The 22,551-nt window shown below is 39.1% G+C and overlaps 1 protein-coding gene across 3 annotated transcripts; it reads left to right on the forward strand.

Annotated features, from left to right (window-relative positions):
• The first annotated feature begins 212 nt into the window (after positions 1 to 212).
• On the forward strand, positions 213 to 21,933 carry b3galt2 (UDP-Gal:betaGlcNAc beta 1,3-galactosyltransferase, polypeptide 2). 3 transcript variants are annotated; one of them, XM_012852386.3, is made up of 2 exons: positions 213 to 1,095; positions 19,571 to 21,933. In XM_012852386.3, the coding sequence occupies exon 2, from the start codon at positions 19,915 to 19,917 to the stop codon at positions 21,238 to 21,240; it is 1,326 nt and encodes a 441-aa protein (XP_012707840.2). In that variant the 5' UTR covers positions 213 to 1,095; positions 19,571 to 19,914; the 3' UTR covers positions 21,241 to 21,933. The 3 variants fall into 3 exon arrangements, with proteins under 3 accessions (XP_012707840.2, XP_021166213.2, XP_012707839.2); XM_021310538.2 differs by having other exon boundaries at positions 213 to 1,020; XM_012852385.3 differs by having other exon boundaries at positions 213 to 431.
• Positions 21,934 to 22,551: the final 618 nt, after the last annotated feature.

The following is a 22,551-nucleotide window of genomic DNA, read 5'->3' on the forward strand; positions in this document are numbered from 1 at the left end:
TAAAAGAAATATATACAATTAATTATATGTATCTCAACTAAATATATTGATTTTATTTTAATAACGTATGTATAATTATTTCATGATTGGATAAACTATTTCATGTTCCTGTGGTATGGAGGGTGACGAGAGCCAGAATGTGTTAATTTTGCTTCGTTTAATTCATCTTTCTTCACCCACACCCCGTGAACGCATCATAACAGAGTAACTGGGTCACGTGAGCTGCTCCCCTAAGAGTGCCGTGACGTGGTCAAGCTCCGTCAGTGGAGCTGTGTCTGACAGACAGCTTTCACGGGCCAGCAGCTGCCTTGGCCGGCTGAGAAATCCGACAGGGGTCCGGGGCGAAGCGTGCAAGACGCATGAGAAGAAAGCTTCTGGAGAGGAGGAAACAAGAAGAAGCGGGGTGTGCAGACAAAAGTCGGGAGGTGAAGGTAGATGAGTTATTGCTTTTGTTCTCTCTCTAGGAGTCGGGGTTTCTGCTTCGCCTGTGACTGGACTCAAGAGGTGTGGGAGCCGATATTTTTGTAATTCTGTTTTCCTCCATCGCGTCTCACTGCGCCTGCCCCGCGCACCAGCCCGGCTCGGCGTCGCGGAGGAGCAGCCGCATACCTGCAGCTCCGTCGCCGCTGCTCTTCTCCTTTTTATCCCTCCAACGGGGTCGGCTCCAGATGGAAGTGCCGGGGATCCTCGTTTTTACGTGACGCGAACGTCTCTTGCAGAGAAAGGATAAACTTGGATAAGATCAAGGAAACAAAGTGGAAACTGTATCTTAAAGCAAGAAATGTGTATTTGAAAAAAAAAAGAGTTATATAACGGACCTAAGGAGGAGAAGATCGGGTAAAAAAAAAGGGGAGTCGCAGCGGGAGGAGAACCCAGAACCCCGCAGGTTACTTGAGCTTCTGCGGGCACGAGGAGCAGGAGAGTCATCATGCATCCGAGGTGTCTGTGCAATTAGAGAAAAGGGAGGCTGAGGACGAAGGGCACTCGTGAAGCCCCGGTCAGAAGAGGCGGGGATGGCGGGTAAGGATACCGGGGTTCAGTCCACCCGTCAGCCGACCGCAGCCCTGTCAGCAGCCGCAGCATGAGGTGGAGGAGGTACGCAGCGTTGCACGTCCCATCGGTTCTCAACATCCTCATTATTCATTTAGCCGTCCCCTCCTTCCTCTCCACTCCATTACATCCACCTTCCCTCAGCTGCCTTGACTGCGATCCATGAACCCATCAATCAGTTTCCCCATTTAACCCACCTTTGACTCAACATCATTTACCTCCTCTTCATCACTTCCTGGCTCCTTTATAAAAAAAAAAAACAAAACAAAAAAAAAAAACGCTACACTGATAAGAGTAGCGTTTAGAGTTCTGTGTGGGCGGACCTCTGTTTAAAAAGAAAAATTAAAATGCCCTGTTTAGTTTCTCATTGTGGCATTCTTAATGGTGAAATAAAGGTCAGTTCGTATGGCGTTCATTCACACACGTTCCACTTTTGGACCCCGAGCCAAAGCCATTGACTTCCTATTGATCACATTGACTTGGGGAGCTTTATATCCACTTCATTGTGCCAAGCTGACTGATACAGTTGGCGCCCAAGACTTTGCATCCAGAACGATGTCTGCTAAATGCTGCAAGTGGGCTTAGCAAAAGAAAGTATGGGTAACGCCACCATCCGGGTTTTCATTCTGCTACATCAGACAGTAAAACATTAATGGGGGTTAGCTTCCAAACCACCGTTTAGGTCATTTCTGGAGTGCTTGACCTCTTATCTTTCAGAGGACCTTTATGCAAAGAAAGTGACCTGGCTTTAAAAAGTAATGGTAACATTTCAAGAGAACGGGTGTAAAAGCTGGGATGTGCACTTGGAGGAGGTGAATGTTGCACCCCAAGTAGAGAGAATTCACCGTGATATAAAATTTACCGCAGCAACGATGGCCCAAATCTTTATTTCTCAGAGGTCTTCTTTACGTTTCTGCCTAGTTTTAAAAAGGTTGATCTGTAGGGTAAACCTTTAAATGCTCTGCAGTGCCTTTATTTTGCCCTTGTACCTAAAATGTTGTTGTCTTTTTTGTTGTTGAGTAGATCTGACAGGGGGTATATTTATGGGGTTTAACTAAATATAATGTCCATAAATTCCTTTTTATTTTATTTTTTATTTTATTTACCTTTAAAACATCAGAATGTAGGCTCCATTAGCCAATTACAGGACGACTTTCCTTCATCCACGATAAAACAACAAATCTGTTCACTTTTTCTACATGGCAACAGTTGCCGTTTAGAAAAAAACGGCAACTGTTGCCGTTTTTTTTTTTTCAGTTAAAAAATGTCATTTTTAACTGAAAACTGCTGTTTTCAGTTAAAAATGTTGCCATTTTTAACTGAAAACAGGTCAAAACTCAAGCTTTGTGATACATTGATTCTCAATCATCACTGCGTTATCAGTGCCTTATATTGCACTTGTTTGCTCAGCAACACTCAAGGGGAACGCCAACCTGCTAGTATCTATCAACACAAAAACCCGGTTGATTGGTTTCAATACCTGAAAATCATTGTGGTGAAATAGTATATACTTTGGGGAAGGAAGTAAGGGGTGTTTTTTAAAGATATGCAGAAGTTGAATGTTGAAGAAGGAAGTTGATACTGTTAACCACAGGTAGTCTTTTCATCCTCTGATGCATTTGAGTTGTAATCTATCTCAAATAACCATAGATGGAACTATTTATCAACATGACTGCTCAAGTTACAAAAAAGTCAGTTTTGTTTTAATACAGAGAGATGTGTGAGGCACGTACAGATAGGGAAGGGCTTTGTGTGACCAAGAAGAAAAAAGGAAATTGTGGGACATGAGTTCCAGGTTAGGCAATGGGACTGATCAAAATTCCTCTCAACAAATTTTGATTACAGCCCTTTTGTTTGAGGATGTTTTAAACTATGTTTACCACTTTTGTTCCTCCTGTGTTCTGAAATACAGGCTGTGCCACTTGGTCACAAAACCTGATAGTAAGTAAAACCACATAATCTCTAACTGAAAGTTTACCCAGTTTTTGACCACTTAAAGTACCTTTTAACAGCCGAAACTGCTGCTGGAATGCAGCTGAGCCAGAGCAAACAAGATTCCATCCAGTCTTCCAGTGAGGACGAGGAAGGATGATGAGACCTCAGCAGCATTTCTGGAAGAGTCCAGCTGTGCACAATTGTGTGCTGAAGAGCACATTCATGAGTTATTTTCTGCAAACTTTAGGCTTAGCGAAGCTGTTATTAATTTTGAGGAAGTTGGGCTGATTATGGTTCATTGTTGCAAAGTGGCCAGTAGCCAGTATTTATCCTGAAAGGCAGAATGTGGTTTAAGAAAAGGCGAAGTTTCACCGAATTCTATCAATGAAAAAAAGAGCAGGTTGATCCAATCCAAGGTTTTCTGCTGTACGATAATTTTCTTGGACACATTCTGATCTGCATTGTCTAATTTTGTTTCTGTTGTTTCTAACATTTGTATTTCAGTTACCCTTCTAGTGGTGTAGTTTACCTTTTAAAATAAATTACAAGTTTTGAGTTTTCTTAAACAGTCAATGGCTTAAAAGTGTAGTTTCTAATTTTATGAAGTGGGGCCATGAGGAAATATGAACTTGCAAAAATTAAATAAATATCCCTTTTTACAGTTTTGTGGTGACGGTTAACATTGTTGCCATTGCATCATATGAACCATTTCCATGTTACTGCGGTATGCTATGTTAAGTTGTTGGTGACTTCCACTTGTTTAATTCTGCTGATATAAATTCCAAGCTAGTTTGAAACCCAAAAAAAAGCACAACAATGTTTGATACTGTGGCAGAAAAGCAAATGCAAATGTTTATTCCGCTTTTGACAGACTCAGAGCAGCCTGCTATGTTACAACTTCTGAGGCGGAATCACTCTACAGGCTCGGCTAACTGTGAAATAGAGCTGCAGCGACCACCTATTTTAGTGGTCGGGTAGTTGATTATTTTTGTCAATTAATTGAGTAATTGAATAAAAAAAATCGACTTAATCTATCTTTATCATGAATAGAAATAAAAAAAAGGAAGATGTAAGTAAACGGATTGGATAATTAAAATTCTTTTGTTGCTTAAAATGCAATAGCGTAGCATGTCTTCAGTGTACACTTGAGCATTTGTAACAAAGGATGCATTTGCATGAAAAAAAAGTTTTAAGATGTCATAAGGTAAGCACATTCTAACATCAATGCACTACTAGCTGCCTCGGTCAGAAACCAAAAAGAGCATAAAGCGTCACTTGCACATCGTATTCTCGTTTTTTTTAAATACATTTTTAACAACAAAAAGCATAATATTTTTCTAACAAAATGAAAGCATTGTAGTGTACTTAAGTGCTAAATTGCAGTCTTATTTTCCAATTCTTTTATTGCACAAATTAACAAAAATCTGCAACCAAACGAACTGTCCTCTAACTTCACTGTAGGATTGACAATTCTGAAATGTCTGTATGCAGGTTTGTGGTCAAATCTGCTCCTAAAGTTATTAGATTTTTTTTTTTTTCAGCAGCAGTTCTGCAGATATAGCAACCAGATGCTACTTTGCTTTCAGTTTTCACTCATTTGTACTACATAACAACACGACGCCGCTGTCTGCTTTCTCCCCCAGAATGGTGCTTTTGCTCCCCCATCTGTCTTCGCATAACGGTATGATCCTGTATCCTCACACGTAACTGGCCGCACGGTCGATATGCTGGCCAATCCAAGCGTTCTGCCATGAGCCGAGCTGGGGCTGAGCTTTCTGCTAAGCAGCAAAAGGGGGGAAAAAAATGTTGAGCCATTTCTTCTGATTAACAACAAAGCATTGTTTGTCAGAGCCGTATCTTTTGCAGCTGACACATAAATATCTGCAAACGTCTGTTTCTGCCAGTGAACTATCACTTTGCCGTGTGCTTGTAAAATGCGGGTTAGTACAAATTGGTAAACTCCTAATTATTTAAATTTTAACATTCCTAGAAATACGGGATGAGGAGTTGTATCCATGTTTCAGTCTGATTTATTAATTGGTCCCAGGCCAATTACTAGCTATAATTCTTTTGAGCATTTAACTCTTATTTTCCTTTATCCAAATTGCAAAGCAATAAACCACTTCTGTTTGTTGTTTTGTATCAGCAAAACATTCATGTTGACACTGAATGTGACACATTCAGTGTCAACATGAAGTGTCACATTCAGTGTCATGTTGACACTGAATGTGATAAAAGTAATGTAGCCTTCAATACTATCCTAGACTCAATAGATTTTGCTAAAAATGTGCATAAACCTATGCATTCTTGCTTTCATACTTTGGATGTTGATTGCAAAGAAATAATAATTTCCTCAAAACTCTGTCTTATTTGACAGTCTGTTGCACTTTTCTGTGATGCTGAGGAAATTAAAAGGGGAACAGAGGACAGCAAACTTATTTCTTGCCCTTCACAAATGCTTTTGTTGATGGTGTTACTTCCTCATTGCATTCTGCATTAGACAACATAGCCCCTTTGAAACAGAAGGAAATTAATAAGCTGGCTCCCTGGTTTAATTTAGAAGTGCATTTTTCTGAAGCACAACATCAGCAAGTTGGAGAGAAAATGCTCTAAAAAAGCTCTACACTTCTATAAGAAATCATATCTAATTTGGAAAAACAGTCTACCGTTGTATAAAAACACTGTTTACAAAATTAGAGGAGCATATTTTTCATCATTAAGAGAGAACAATAAGAATAATCCTAGGTTTCTTTTAGTATAGTTGCCAGATTTACACAGTCATAGCTCTGTTGATCCTTTGCATTCTATCAGCTCTAAGAAATACAGACTTAATGGGATTCTATATAAATAAAATTCATTCTATTTAAATTAAAAAAACATTGACATTCTCGCAAACAGGGTTAGTTTATTCTCAGTAAGTGAGGCAGCATTGGAGGAATCTTTAGAACCTGATCTGTGTTTGGACTGTTTAGATCCAGTAGAGATATCTGAGTTATCTGAAACACTAGCTTCATCTAAACCTTCAAGTTGTATGTTAGACCCAATCCCAACTAAGTTATTTAAGGAGGTATTCCCTTTGATCACAGCCTCCATTTTAGATATCTATCCATAGTAAATGATAGACTATACATGGTCAATGCTATGAATGCTTATGTGGATTAAACATGAGTCAGCTGATTGTTAATAAGAAAGGGGTTTTAAATGCTTATGATCAAGTCAATCTATGATTAAAGTCTGATTTGGAGTACATTGAATGTCTAAGAAGAATCATCATGTAGTCTGGCTGCAATTCACCACTTTACCATCTGCGTCCCTAATTTCATTCGTCTCCATAATGAGAGTATGCATGGGTCAGAGTTGCTGTGAGGGCTGAACATTTTCACGTTCTTTTTAATGGATCCCAACTTTTGCATGGAAAGTGACGTGCGCACATGTTAGGCTCCATTTTGTGCACACCCAATGCTTTTGTTTTTAGGGTTATTTACATACAAGTCAACGGTTGTTTGCAAAGTATGCCCAAATTAAATCCAGTTTATAAACCCATAGACTTGACATTTACATGTTCCAGCAGGTAATTTAAATGAAATTTGCATTGGCACAGTCTGAATGGCTGTAGACCACTATGTAGATGACCATCTATTGCAAATGTGAAGGTTTGTTTTAAATGTTTACGGAAAATGTCTCAGTACAGTAGGAGTTGGGGAAATGGCAAAAATCTATTACATTTCTTGTTACAGTAATCATCAAGACAATTTTTGAACAATTTCTCTACATAAACCAAACTTTTCAAAAACATGTTACAAAGCATTTAGGTCCCAAGAAAATGTTTTGGCCAGATTAAGATCAACAGTGAGCAATGTTTTATGAAGTGCAGTTAATGTTTAAAGTGAATATGTAAGACTGGACAGTGACTTAAATGCCCTAATGTTGCGTTTTAAATGAAAACCACAACAACACAAACTGTAAAAAGGAATGACCCAGCTGCTTATTGGTATGACAAATTAATGTGACCACAAAAATCCAAACAGAAAAAAAAAATCTTTGCAATTTATTACCTGGAAACAGTTGATCACACAACACAAAGTGATGAGCCATATATATCCACTTTATACTAATATTTCCATATATTTCAATATATGGAAATATTGTCTCACTGTTTATTTAATAGTAAAATAGAAACCAGACTTCATGGTGAAAAAATATTTTCTTCAATGAAAAACAACTGTTTAGGACATTTGTTTTGTATTTTAATGCAGTTGCATTTGAGAACATTTCAGAACCAATTTTAACCGGTTTATGCAATTGTGCCAAACTGTGTCACTTCATTTGTACATAAGAAGTACAATCTATATTCATACAGATTTTGAGAGTGTGGAGGATGTTGATGGTTATCTGATGCTCAGGCTTTTGTTGTGAAGGTGTGAAAGAAGTTGTATTGAGTTAATGTGCTGTACTGATGTTGTGAAATGAACATTTGTCAAACCGATTCAGGTTAACTCGTTCTACTGAGTTTAACCACACCTGTCTCTTCACTTAGTGTAGTCCTATAAATTCAGTTATTGTAGTTCTAGAAATGTACCTGCTATTACAAACACCCATAGGCATCTGTAATGGCAGATGGAGAAAGAGGACTAGAGGTCTCCAAAAATCCTATCTTGCACATTTATAAATTCCAAACATGTTGCTACATTTAACACTTAGTGGTCTTTGGTTAATCCAAAAAAAGGGTTAAAAAATAAAACAGCTGGACTTCTATTTTGATGCTGAAGATGTTTTGCATCCCATGCAGGAAGCTTTCTCAATTTAAAATGTCTGGAGTGGTGTGCAGTTCCCAGCTTTATAGACCTGCTGGTCTGGCTCGTTAGAGCTTAGATTTGCATGTAGATTCAGCTGGATCTAGGCTCATCTTTTGCCTGGCTCACTGGAGAAATGTTGTGATCATATGCATGGAGTTGTGAATTGGGGTGAAACTTAGCAGGAATCAAACCTATTGGTTTGTTGTAAGTTTTTGAAGCAAAATGTCTTCAGCTTCAATATAGAAGTCCAATTGTTTCATTTTTAAACCTCATTTTGGATTGATTATGGCGTGGATGACTGAGAATCTTCACCAACATGTGGTTGTTTAATATACCTGCTTTCACAGCTTTCAGCTAGCATCTGGAATGAATCATGTCAGACTCTGAGGCCTAGTTCACAGGCAGCTGAATAAACAAATACATTTTATGCAGTTAGCCCTTTCATCCACTTTAAAGTAAAAACATACATGGTGCATTCTAAACATTACAGTTGGTTCATATGCTTTTAATTTTTGTTTTTACAAGCCCAAATGATCCAAAATGTTGAGGTGCACAGGAGAAAGAATGCTTGGCGCTCCCTGCCAATACATAGGCAAAATGCTTTTCAACATCACTTTTAGTTTGAAGGACTTTGACTGGCTGACAGGATTTAGCTTAGCAGTACACTGTCCCCTATGCATCTAGCATGTTTAAAACAACGCTCAGTGGTAAATTTATACAGGTTTGTGTGGCTGAAAAGTTTTATAAAAAGTATCCTGTGTTTAATATTATAAATAATATTTTATATATATATATATATATATATATATATATATATATATATATATATATATATATATATATATATATATATATATATATATATATATATATATATATATTATTTTTATTTATTTTATTTTATTTTAACCAATAAAAGTGGTCCCTACTGCAAAAAAGTCAGCTTCTGAAGTTGAATTAAATGGACAGAAACAAAACTGTTGTGTCTGAGCAAGGGAATAGACGATAAAGTCTAGATTGACAATCCAATATCCTCTCTGGTTTGTACAAAGTAGTAGATTGTATTTGCAAAGCACCTATTGCAGAAGAGCAAAATGTTCCAATGAATCTTTTCCAATGAGGAAAAAGATTAAAAGATATTAAGAGGGAGGGAAAAAAAACGTTAAATATTGAAGGGATTGAATGAAAGGCATTGTTTAATGAGAATGTCTTCATCTGATTTTCATATAGGGTAAATCAAATCTTTGAAGGCAATGTAAAAAAAAAAAAGGCTTGTTTCACTGTCGACAAGCAATGGTATGGGATGAGTGATTCCCTCAACTTTTTTCTGGTCCTTGGGACCACTACCAGATTTTCCTTGGGAGTGTGTTGCTTTAAATATTTAGTGATATAAGAAAGCACTTGACCATTCAGGGCTCTGAAAGCTATATTTGGGATTTTAGAATCAATTCTAGAATGAACAGGTAACCAGTGCAGAGATATTTAAGTAAGAGTGAGATGAGTCTTCTTGCAAGTTCTGAGTCGTGCTGCAGAGTTTTGGTTCAACTGAAGGCAATCAGGGGCTGCCTTCTTTGTTGATATATGTAAAAATTTTGTTTCAGATATCCATAGATGGGAGGGAAAGGATAAATAACCACATTACCATTTTATCACACCAATTTTCATAGTTCAAATATGAAAAACAGTTTAGGAAGAGTAGTTTTAACATTGATGACACATGTTAATCCATCACAATATAATATTGCTGTATGCCCCCCCCCCCCTCCCCAAATAATCTTTTAAATCCAGAACTTTGAGTATTTAAATATATAAAAATTTTTCCTCTGTTTCTTAATATTTAATAAAATGTGACACGGTGAAATCTTGTTTTTAATAGTTGGGGATTGAGTTGAAGCATTTTCTACCTTTTAAGTAGCAGACTATGTTAAAACCCCTAAACTTTGTTTTTTACCTCGACTATCATTCAAATTCTTGTCATATGTATTTGTAAGGCAAACATACTACACAAGTTAAAATTTGCAATTATAATACGTAAAGTTGCAGCTGCTAAATCATGACTCAAAAAAGTTAGAAAAAAACATCCAGCAACCTATTTCAAAATCTGTTATCAATCTTTCATGCTATTGCAGAGGTCAGCCATGGTATGACTCAATGAACCCAGTGTGTCTGAACCTACAGTACATCCACTCTGTCTAGTTTCCCTCCTTCAGTGACATTTCTGATATTAAATGCAATACCTTTGAAGCATTGAAATATTAAATATACACTTTACAACCATAACCTATACATGCTTATCCGTGCAGGTTTGCGGAGGCGCTGTGCCCATCTTCATCAGTCTTTGGCGATAGGCAGAGCACACCCTGGACATGTTCCCAGTCCACTGCAGGGTTAGACATTAACTTTTTAGGTGCTTGATGAGAAGAGTATACAGTTGAAAAATATATGTGCATCTGTTTCAAACTTAGGTTGCAAACAGTTTCCTTTGATAATTATTGTCTTTGTCCACCATAATTCTAGAATTAAGATATTTCGGGACTTCTGCTGTATAAGTAAAACCTCAATGAAGTGGGACTGTCCAATTGCTTTCACAAATTTTAATGAGAATATTGTAAGGATAAGCTAATTGAAGTTCGTAATCCTGTTCTGAAACATTTTTTGTTATACTCTGTAAAGTCGTCCCTCCATACTGTCAATACATTATGTATTCAGAAAAAGGAGATTTAAAACAATCGATCTCTGTGAGAGCTACAGGCCTGTAAAAACTGACCAATCACTGCTTTGCACCTAACAGCAGGGATTTGTCAGAGTTTTGTTCCTGCTCTGAACCCCTCGGTGATATCCCCTCAAGTTCAGGGGTATCGCCTTATCTATTGATTGTCTCACATATCAATCATTCTGACGTGCACACGTAACGCCAGTGTGCATTCACATATTTTTTTTTAATTTCCGCTTGCTGGCTACGCATGTGTTTACGTCTCTGGTTAGCTTAGTGGTTAGGTTTGGACATGGCTGACAGTCGCAAGAAACAAACCGCGAACAAGTTTATGAAAATACGAGAAAGGCCTCAGTAGAAAGAAATAAGACCAGAGTGGATTTTGGAGATTTTTTTCACGTGATCCCTGTAAGGAGCAGAAGAGCGAGGTAACATCGTCTTACACATGTGCAGTTATTAAAAAAGAAACTTGGGGAAACTTCCGGAAAAGTCACCAACCCTAGCTTTAACTTGTAAAAAAGGTTAATTGAACAACATAGTTCCAGCTTATCCACAACTATTTAATCTTGGGGGTATTGAGTAATGTTGCCCTATTCTGGGGCGAGAGTGGTGCAGGAGTCAGGGAGTTCGTCCTGCAATTGGCTGGTTGCCGGCTCGATCCCCTGCTCCGACCATCTCAGTCGTTGTGTCCTTGGGCATGACACTTCACCCCCTAACATTTTGTATGCACTCTGTGTATACAAAATGACAATAAAGAAAGTCTAAGTCTAAGTCTAACATGGCTCACCACTGTCAGGGTTTGAATGGGTGAATGACTGGTTGTAGTGTAAAGGCCTTTGGGGTTGTCGGACTAGTTAAACCTACACAAGTACAAGCCATTTACTGTTTATTCTCATGAACTCTGTGCTTTTCAGGCCAGATGCTGTGACACTACATCAGGACTAAAGTCGTTCACTGAGGATTGTTGCCTCTGAGTAGTGTTATTAGGTAAAACAAGATTCTCAGTCAGCCATATCAGTCAGGGCTTTTTCAATAAAGTGGATTTTAACATCTATCTACAATGAGCAGCTAATCTAAATGGCTCATAAATGGAAACTGTACTTTCCTTAGGAAAATGTGTCACTATTATGAAAAGCAGCATTTTTACTGAGTGACTGTCCTCTATTCATTGGCATTGGCAAAACGTGTTTAACGTGTTTTGCTTGGATATACCACACACACACACACACGCACATTTCCTATGAAGACACAGGCAGAAAACAAACGCCCATCATCTCTATTTTTACCTTCAGGTTTGAAGCTGGGATAGTGACAGTCAACACTGATGCACGCCTAATAATGTCACCACTGCGCCACTCCCCCAGCCTTCGTTCTGATTATTGACCGCTGCTGAATCGCTGGGGCTTTAATTAGCGCTAGTGTAACTAATTGGCCTGCATAGAAGTGACATTGATGGGAGGCAAGAAAAGGAATTAATGAGGAGAAGCATTGGCAGATTAAATAGTACTGTTAAAAAGTAAAAATGGATCCCTGATTATCCCACTGAAATTTGCATTTTTGCAGAGAACAACTCGACAAACCCATGGAGGTCTGTGCGAGACTCTGAATGGGTGGGTGCCAGCGTGTGGGGGGGCGTGTAGTCCTTGTGTTTTTCTTTGCACTTATGTTTATGTGTGCCTCCATGTGTGTACTCCTCATCGAAGTTTGTGTAACTAGATGTTCATTTGGTTGACAGCAGAAATCTCTCAAGCGCTCAATGTGCTTCGATATAAAGTATGTTAACCTTTAAAACAAAGCTTGCCCTGGCCCCTCTCATTCCCCTGTAATTGCTTTCACTGGGTAAGCACACTCGCCTGAAAAGGTTATCGTGTTCCTTGTCAGTTGTCATGATGAATGAGCAAACATAACAGAAAATTAAACTGGGAAGTTTTGGAAATCATTCTCGTGTTAGGTGGGCACAATATTTGAACTAAATGCCCCCTCCCCCTGTTTGTTCCATATCTTCATATTATTAAAAATTGTGCCTCTACATTTAATGCCAATGGAACAAAGGCTTGGACTGATACTATTGGGTATGTGAAACTAGTTTGGATATCCAAACAAGATCTTGTGCAATGACACTTCTTAATATTAAGAAGACATACCTTGCTATGACACTACATAAAAAAAAAAAAATCTAATTTATTTTATTTAAAACAGAAACACCAGTTATTCCTACAGCTGCTGAACTATGATTAGGATTATTCTCTCTTGAACAGATATTGAGACTTTTAACTATTCTGGATCAAAATACTAAGATCAATGAAAATGTTTCAAGTATTCAGATTTTATGCCACTGGATTTTCACCAGTTGTAATCTAAGCGTCAAACTACAAAAATAAGAAATGGAGTCAAAAGACACAACAAATAGGGTTGGCAATAAAAAACAAAACAAAAAACTACATTTCCACTCACACCCATCATCAATTGATATAAAGTTTAAGACCATTAGATAAAAAAGCAGTCTAAAAATGGGCTCAGTAGTTGCATTGTTAATCTTTTTTATTAATTAGACATAATGTATGCGAGTGTTTCCAGTAGGCTGGTGGAAAAGTTGCTTCAAGAGGTGAACATGGTTTCATCAATGGAATACGTAGTGTGGAACTAGTGTTTCGTTGTCATTCATCCCCAGATATTTTCAGTTGGATTTAGATCAGAAGAACATGTCAGACTGGTGTGGTGAAATAAGGCATGTCTATGTCCACTCATAAACCACATCAGATTACAACGTGCATTAAATATTCTTCCCAAGTGTGTAATATCACTCCGCCCCTCTGCGTACACGCATGCTACCTGAGAGAGAGACTATCTGTCGGGAAGACAGAGTAGTTGGACTACACTGCCATGTTTCAAACATAAGGCCATAATAAACTTCAATGCTATATTGAATTAACTTACGTGATTTATTGTTGCTAGCGCATACTCCGGGTGCAGGCTGAATGTCTAGTTTAGACATTACAGTCAGGGATTCTTGTTACGGGGCTTATCAGGTAGTGACACGATGTATTGTGCAGTTTCGAATATCCATTGAGCGGAGTGGCTTCGTTTCTTACCAAAATCGTACTTGCACATTTTGAGTGCATTGTACCGCAAAAAAAAAAAAAAAAAAAGTCAGTAGGAACAACTAGTATGGTAATCATACATAAGGCTCACCGGATTATAAGGTGGACTATCAATTTTTGAGAAAATGTAAGGATTTTAAGTGTGCCTTATAGTTTGAAATATACAGTATATGTATATGTGTGTGTGTGTGTGTGCAACTAGCGTTCAGGGCGACCCCGTGGAGGCTATGTTAAAGCTCTTATTGATTATGATTGGGGAGGTATTTAAAACAGTTTGCACCAGAGCGGTGCAAAGACAAACGATGTGTAAATCAGAAGTATGTCAGCACCACAGCTGTGCTGTATAGGCAGTATGGCTGTCTGGTTCTTCAAGGAGGGGAGTGGAGCTAAAGTGGTTAATATATAGTTCTGTCTCCTTCGTTGGAAGAAGAGATACAGACAAAAATATTCATAGTACTACATTTTGTCTCAGGCATACACGCTTTGTTGTTAATTATTGGGAATAAATCAACAAAAAGGGTTTTCTAGAATTTTACTTGGTTTAAATTATTTAAATGTATTTGAACCGAAGGATGAAGAGACACAGAGTTTACGACGGATTTGCTGAAGGAGATGATAGGTTTTAGTAGGGCTGCATGATATGGACCAAAAATAATGTCTCGATATTATCAGGCTGAATGCATGCAATATATATTTATCTTGATGTTTTTTTTTCATTAAGTAAAAGGCATCTCTGAGTCAAAGCTTTATCCCAAATGTCTCACAAGCACACATTTTAACAAACAGCTATAGATAAATATAAGAAACAGCTGAAAAAACCCTACTGGAATACTTAAAAGTGGGATTATAACGCATCATCGACCATCTTGACATAAACAATATAGTGTCATTTTATATTTCTTTTAAAATAATCTCAATATTTTTTTAAATTTAGATATATTGCCCAGCCCTAGCTTTTATGATATTTAGAAAAACCTCAGTCTGAAGTTGTTTGAAGTTGTTCTTAAACTCAGAGAAACACAGAAACTGCTATTAAGTTGATTTTCTTAAAACTTAGTCTAATGGTAAGAACACAACCATTAATTTTAATCATGCTGAGAGCTTTCTAATCATCAGATTAAATTTGATTCTATAAATATGTTCTTTCATGAACTTGTTCCATTTTACTGCATCTTTAAGGCCCTTCAATCCACTCATAAAGAAACAGTTCTCATTTGTCCTGCCAGACGTAATAAATAAAACATTTTACTTCACAGTTAGTTGATCTCTACTGAGCATGTGAGCCTTTAGTGCAGCCTTCGCTATTGAACACTTTATGTGGAAAAATAGTGATTTAACTTTTGGGGTTTAATAAATAACATGGAGCCCTGTCCTGGAGCTTTCCTAGACCCTGATTATGAGTCATGTCATTAGTATTAATATTTCATTTATTAAGAACTTAGAATGAACATAGAAAATATAAAACAGAAGAGGGAGGCTTTCTTTTGCACTTATGTCCCACTGGCACCAGTAGATATACATACAATTTTCACGGTTTACTGAGCAACACTTTTTCAGACTACATGTTGGACTGGACCGGCTGCAGGAATGAGAAGCAGTTTGATGATCTTAAGGACCTTTTTAACGTGTTTAGCTACTTTAGGATTAAATGCTTTGATTTTGACTGAACTAAGGGGCTTTGAAGCCAGATTGAACAAACTTTATGGTCCTAATTTAGCTCTATAATATGGAGCTAAGGAACATATGTTTTTCACATCAGGACGCAAATCCAGCGAGAAGCTCAAAGAAGGGGTTCCAACGGTTTCTGTCGTAGCCAGGGCTTTCACGTTTAACTGCAGCTCAGGTGAAAGTCCCTCTTCTCTGTGTTCCTCATCATGACCCTGATGATGCTCATTAGAGTAAACCTCTACCTCATGTCTTACTGGGTGAATATTAGTGAAGAGCTGTAACTCACAATTAGCTCATTGTGAGTCAGAATTCAGGTTTCACCGCTAACTTCAGCCTGGATTATGCTGCTTCCACCTACTCCTGTGCGCAACACGTACCGGGCTCCAACTCTGAGTTTGGCTCCACGGTTGCTCTGAAATGAGCCGTGTCCCCCTATTGTAGCCCTGTTCAAGACACTCAGTGTAACTTTTTGGCTAATGAATCAGGCAGGCTGACAGCCCTGGACCAAACAGCCATTCTTGACTTCTCAAAGATGGGCAAACTGCCAGTCCCTCTTTGCCTGAGTGCATAGTAGCTTCTAACAATTTTAGTATGGTACAAGTGTATATGTGTGTGTGTGTATATATATATATATATATATATATATATATATATATATATATATATATATATATATATATATATATATACTGCATTTCCAGGATATTTTACGTGTTGAGATGGAATAGTCCATTTTGGTATATAGCAAGTGGGGAGCAGAAGTTGATAATGTATTGTACCACTTTTTTGTCTGTTTTCATGGCAAATCATAATTGGCATATTTCAGACATACATAAATAATGCAGGGGCACTGTTAGGGGGTGGGCAATGAATGGGGCCCCTTACTTGCCTGCTTTGCCTGTATGGTAAGTCCACCCCTGCTGACCCTAGACCTGTACAAGTGCTGGGTGGCAAGAAGGTCAGCTCTGATGAGCCACTCAGCAGATCTGAGTGTGCCTTGCTGTTTGGCCCTCTGCTGTTTTTTTTTTCATTGAGTCAAAACGCACAGTGATAGATGAAGACAGGACAGACTGAATGTTCTTATTTAAACAATAGGGATATAATGAAGGATTTTTTTTATTTTAGTAGTTTTGAAAGAGTAATTATTTTTAACTTTCGGTGTATCTTGATACCCATAGCTAGTCGTATCTAGCAATATTACCATAGGGAACTCTTCATCTGGTAAATGAAGCTATTAATGTAGATTTCTTTAAATCACATATTAAGCAGGGTACCAGGGTTTCCTTTTTTCACCTCTGGAATATTGCCAAAAATTAGAAATAGTTTGTCCAGGACTGACGCTGAGAGGCTTGTCCATGTATTTGTTACTTCAAGGCTGGACTATTGCAATTCTTTACTATCAGGAAGTCCACAAAATGCAGTTTGAAGCCTTCAGCTGATCCAAAATGCTGCAGCAAGCGTTCTGATGAAAATCAACAAGAGGAATCATATTTCTCCTATTTTAGCTTCCCTTTGTTGGCTTCCTGTTAAATCAAGTATAGAATTTAAAATTCTCCTTGTCGTGTATAAAGCCCTTAATAGTCAAGCTCTATCATATGTCAGAGATCTGATTACCCCATATGTTCCTAATAGAGAACTTCGCTCACACATTGCAGGTCTACTGGTGGTTCCTAGAGTCTCTAAAAGTAGAATGGGAGGCAGATCCTTTAATTATCACGCTCCTCTCCTGTACGGGGGCCAGACACCCTGTCTACATTTAAGACTAGGCTTAAAATGTTTTGACAAAGCTTATAGTTATAGTGCCATCTCTGTAGTTATGCTGCTTAGGTTGCTGGAAGACATCAGGGTCTATTTTTCTCACTCTGCTTAGTTCTTCTACTGTTCTCCAATTTCCATTGCTTGCTGTTATTTCAGCTTTAACTTTATGTTCCCTCTGTCTTTTTTTTTCTTTCCATAGTAGGTACACCTGGTCTGGTGTTCTGTTAGTTTTAACATCATCCAGGTGGCAGATCATCTGCCATTACCATTTAACATAGAAAGGATTCATGGATCAGTGTGTGCTTCTGTGCTTTCTTGTGTCTCTGCTCTTTCTTCTGTAACCACCAGTCGGTCGAGGCAGATTAACTTTCATACTGAACCTGGTTCTGCTGTTTTTTCCCCCCTTCCTGTTAAAAGGGATTATCCCTCGCCACTGTCACTTCATGCATGCTCAGTATGAGGGATTGCTGCAAAGCCATCAACAATGCAGACCACTGTCCCTGTGGCTCTACGCTCTTTAATGAGGGGTGAATGCGGCTTGTCAAGAGTTGATGCATTCTGCTGGCTTTCCTTAGATAGGAAACTTTTCAATCAATCCATCTATATGATTTGATTGAATTTGACTTTGTAAAGTGCCTTGAGATGACCTGTGTTGTGAATAAAATTTAATTAAATGGCATTTATATGCAGTTTTTAAGAGTTAACATTTTAAAGCAGTGAATGGGCCTATAAATTAGGGTCACGAGAGAAACCCAGACATCCCTCTCCCCAGTGACATCCTCCAACCCATTCTGGGGGATCCTAAGGCGTTCCCTAGCCAGATGGGATATATAGTCCCTCCAGTGAGTTGTAGTTCTTCCCCAGGGTTTCCTTCCGCTCCGGAGGAAGTTTTGGCTGTTTGTATCGGGGATCTTGTTCTTTCGGTTAAAATGTAGACGGACTGGTAAATTGAGAGCTTTGCTTTTTGACGTCACAACAGCCAGGAGCAACGTCTGCATTGCTGCAAATTGTATCATATCTAGTTTAAAATTAAAATGCTACCTGACCTAATATCTAACCTGAATTAACATTTCAAAACTGAACGGATTCTTTAAAACACAATTTGAGATGTGGAATAGTGAAAACACAATAAGGGAATGTCATTCATGATGTTTTGGCATTAGGAACAACTTAGTATTAGGCGCAGAAAAAATAAAAATAAACAAAATTTAAACCCAGTATATTAACTGGTCAAACCTGGATTGAATTGAAAACACAATTTGTGATTTATGAAACCTTTTGTTTTCTTTGTGAAGGAATGTGGATGTTTAGTTTTCCAGATAATATTGCTAAATTCTCATCCATCTCTCATGATCTCAGTAACATACACAGCAGTGGTGATGCACAAATGTGGTCCGTATGTAATTATGTCTTCTACTTTGAATGACTCACAGCTTTTTAGAATAGTCAAAACTGTTGCGAATAAAAAATGTTGGGCCACAAATCTTGCTTGGGTTCATGAATAGTACAAACGGCCTAATAAAATCCCACCAAAGCACAGTAAATGTTGTGCTTATTCGGCTTAGTGGCATTCTGAATCAGTGAAAACTGAACGTGACCGCCAGTACGTCTGTATCGGTGGAAAACTCCCCGCTGGCCACCGGACATAATCATTCACATTTCATCCACTTTGATGCGTGTTTCTTTGGTTATTTGTGCATAATCCCCTGCATGTTCTGTATTCATGCTCGTGTGTCCTTGGAGTTTGAGCATCCCAGGCGATCCCAGCAAGACAGCACGAAGCCTCGATAGGCCGAAGGTGAATGGCGAGCAGTGGCTCTCATCGCCAGAGGCTGGCTTGGGGCTCAGCACCAATGCTTGCTGGACCCTGAAAACTCATTTTGACAGATGTGTTTCCTCTCTCGCTGTTGATGTGCAGTGGACGGCTGATGACACTCGCCAGCCTATGTGGTTTAGAGCAGGTTTAGCCTGTATCACGTTGAGCAAACCTGCAATTTATACTCAAGCCCAAGGCCCCGAGCTGAGTAATCATATGCAAAGAGCAGTCACCAGTGTTGCCATCCCCCAGCTTCAATTTTACTTTATATATTCTTCACAAGTACATTTGCAGATATTTGTAATTTTTAACTGTATAGCATGTTCTTTACTCAGATTTTTTTTACCTTTTTGGACTGGCATGGATTGGCTTGCCATGATTTGTAAATGTGTCAAGAAGCTTTAAGCCATGCTGTTTTTCATCCATGTCTAATCAAATACGATACAGTGCTTTTATATTTTCTAGAATTTCCCTTTCAAACTGTTAAATCAGCTTATCAAAAAAGGATTTACAATGTTAGGCTCCACAGGTTTAAAAAGCTTCAATTAAGACTTTATACGCTGGACAAAATTAGTTTAGATTATTTGTGTTTAAACAAACAAGCTTCATTAATTTGGTAGTAGGGAAAATAAGAACAACTGGAGCTGAAATGATCGACACAGTGCCAGTGAAGAAGCATGTTGCTGAATGTTTCTGTTCATTTTTTTTCTCTCTCTCTCTTTTTAAATTACAGGGAGCAGACACAGAGGAGGTGACCCTTGTTATAACCTGAAGAAGACAGGACCCAGTGCCTGACCTTGTTTTTGTCTAAAGTGCCAAAGAAGAGACAGGGAGAAGCCTCGCTGGTGGAAAAAAATAGCCGCCTTCTTCTTTCCACCGGGAGCCCTTTTAACCTTGCTTCAAGCTACACTTAGGGGCTCAACTGTTCCTGTGACTCCACCAGAAGCCTCGCCCCGACCCATCTGCCAGCTCAGATAAACCCCTTATTGTTGGCAACCACATGTTTGAGGTGACCGCATGTGACCACCGCTGCCCATTCTCGAGCAGGAGCAGTGACTCGCAACCCCAGTCTGCAACATGCAGTGGAGACGGCGGCACTGCTGTCCCATCAAGATGACCTGGACCATCAAGCGTTCACTCTTTCGGACCCATGTGGCTGGTCTGCTTTCCCTGGCTCTTCTCCTTACATTCCTTTTGTTTTTTAGCCACCAGGAATGGCTGCCAGGGCGCAGCGGGCCTCGTGACAACCCGCTAGCCTACACCATCAGGGGTCTCCGGAGTCCCAAGGGAGAGGCCAACCAGAGCAGCTCCCTGAGGAGCCTGTGGAAGGAGGCAGGGTATGGAGGGCCCAAGCCTCTTCTCAACCTTAGCTCTCAACAGGCAGAGGGGACGGCAGCTGAGCCAGGAGGAGCAGGAGCTGGAGGAGGATCCAGGATGAGCGTCACGGGGCTTGGGGACTCCATGAGCTCCAACAACAGTTTACAGAAGGAGATGGATGTTGGGGAGAAGCTTAGTGCTCAACCTTACCGCTACATACTGAATGAGCCTTTCAAGTGCAGGGACAGGATGCCCTTCCTCATCCTCCTCATTGCTGCTGAGCCTAGACAAAGTGATGCACGCAATGCCATCCGGCAGACATGGGGGAATGAGAGTGTAGCAGGGGGGCTGGGCTTCGTCCGACTTTTTCTCCTCGGCACAGGAAAGAGTTCAGATGCCTTCCTTCAAAGTAGCATTGAAGAAGAGAGCCGTGTTTACCATGACATCATCCAACAGGACTATCAGGACACCTACTACAACCTAACCACCAAAACCTTGATGGGCATGAACTGGGTGGCCACCTATTGCCCACATGTGTCCTATGTGATGAAAACAGACAGCGACATGTTTGTCAACACAGAGTATCTTATCCAAAAGCTGCTAAAACCCGAATTGCCCCCCAGACAGAGGTATTTTACTGGCTATCTAATGAGGGGCTATGCACCAAACCGAAACAAGGACAGCAAGTGGTACATGCCACCAGAGCTTTATCCGAGCGAGCGGTACCCAATATTTTGCTCAGGCACGGGGTACGTGTTCTCAGGGGACATGGCCGAATTGATCTATCAGGCCTCGCTAAGCATACGCAGGCTGCACCTGGAAGACGTTTATGTAGGGATCTGCCTGGCAAAGTTGCGCATTGACCCAGCGCCGCCTCCCAATGAGTTCCTCTTTAACCATTGGCGTGTCTCTTATTCCAGTTGTAAGTACAGCCACCTGATTACATCCCATCAGTTCCAGCCCAATGAACTTCTCAAGTACTGGAACCACTTGCAGAGCAACAAGCACAACGCCTGCATCAATACGGCCAAGGAGAAGGGCGGCAGACACCGACACAGAAAGCTCCACGGGGAGAGGCCTCCATGACGAATCCCTCGACTACGGCCTGCCTCAGAAAGAAAGGATGTTGCGTGAAGAAGGGAATGTTGAATTCAGCACTAAACACTATATGAGAAAAAGCACATTGTTTTTGGTATTGTGTACAGTTTATGAACCAACCTATTTTTTTATTTTTGAAGACGTTATTGTAAACCTTTCAAGCTAGCTTTCAGAAGGAAAGAAAAGGGGTCATTGTTTGATGCACAAAGGAAGCTGCAGCTCAAAGGTTGGGTTTAGGATAATTCAGGTGCCAACAGATTGGTGGTAATTCTTGTTCTTCTCTTAAGGGTTATGTGGTACGTCAGAGTTTAAACAGATGGGTAAAAAAAAAAAAAAAAACAACAACCCACCACTGTGTTTACACAGACAAAGGGAAATGTATATTTATTTTGAAAAGTTCTACTACCTAAATATGAATGAATGATATGAATCTTTAACTTTGACCAGGTATGCTGCCCTGTTTCTCTGTATTTATTTTACAGCTATATCAACGGACACTGCTAAGAGGGGATTTCTTGTCATCTATTGTATTTTATTTTTAAAAGGAATCACATAAGACACCCACAATCACATCAGAGATGACTGAGATTGTATTTTCTAAAGCTTTACAATGAGTATAACTCTGCACTTAAGTAAATGTGCAACGACTCAGTAAAGAAATAAATAAATGTACTGAATTCATTTTTTTTGTAGTTCTTGTATCTTGTTTATTCATCAAGGGAAGTGGGAAGTTCGGACCACAGAGGATAGCAAATTACTTAATCGGTCGTCTTGAAATGATTTCTTGTGGCGGTGGGGGGATCAATTCATTGAAAGAGTTTGACCACAAGACATTGACAACCGTCATTAATGAAGAACAAAGAACAGTAATTGTTACTATCATGGTTATCTTAATTGGGTTATTACTGACATTTGTATGCTATAGCCAAGATAAGTCAGTTTACTTCCTCAGTGGTCAACCAATTTGTTGCACAAAAAATAAATTGTAAATTAAAAAGCAAAACAGTAAAAGAAAACATAACTGAATGAAGCATAAAGCTTGTGTTGTAAGTTACAATTTCCTGTTTAAATCAGCCCTAAAAGCCAATGAAGTGGGTTTAAGACTTAAAACAATCATGAAATTGCAGATAAGTCACTGAGATGGCTCAGTCTCATTTACCTTTGAACTTGGATCAAGAATTTTTAAACACTGTATGTGTTCTAAAGTTTTTATAAAGTGATTGGTGCTATACAAGGAAGACACCTAAATACAGTCAGAAATATTTCAAATTGGATCCTGAAATGGAAAGCATGCCAGAA

The sequence above is a fragment of the Fundulus heteroclitus genome, chromosome 9 (genome assembly GCF_011125445.2).
Source record: "Fundulus heteroclitus isolate FHET01 chromosome 9, MU-UCD_Fhet_4.1, whole genome shotgun sequence".
Taxonomy (NCBI): domain Eukaryota; kingdom Metazoa; phylum Chordata; class Actinopteri; order Cyprinodontiformes; family Fundulidae; genus Fundulus; species Fundulus heteroclitus.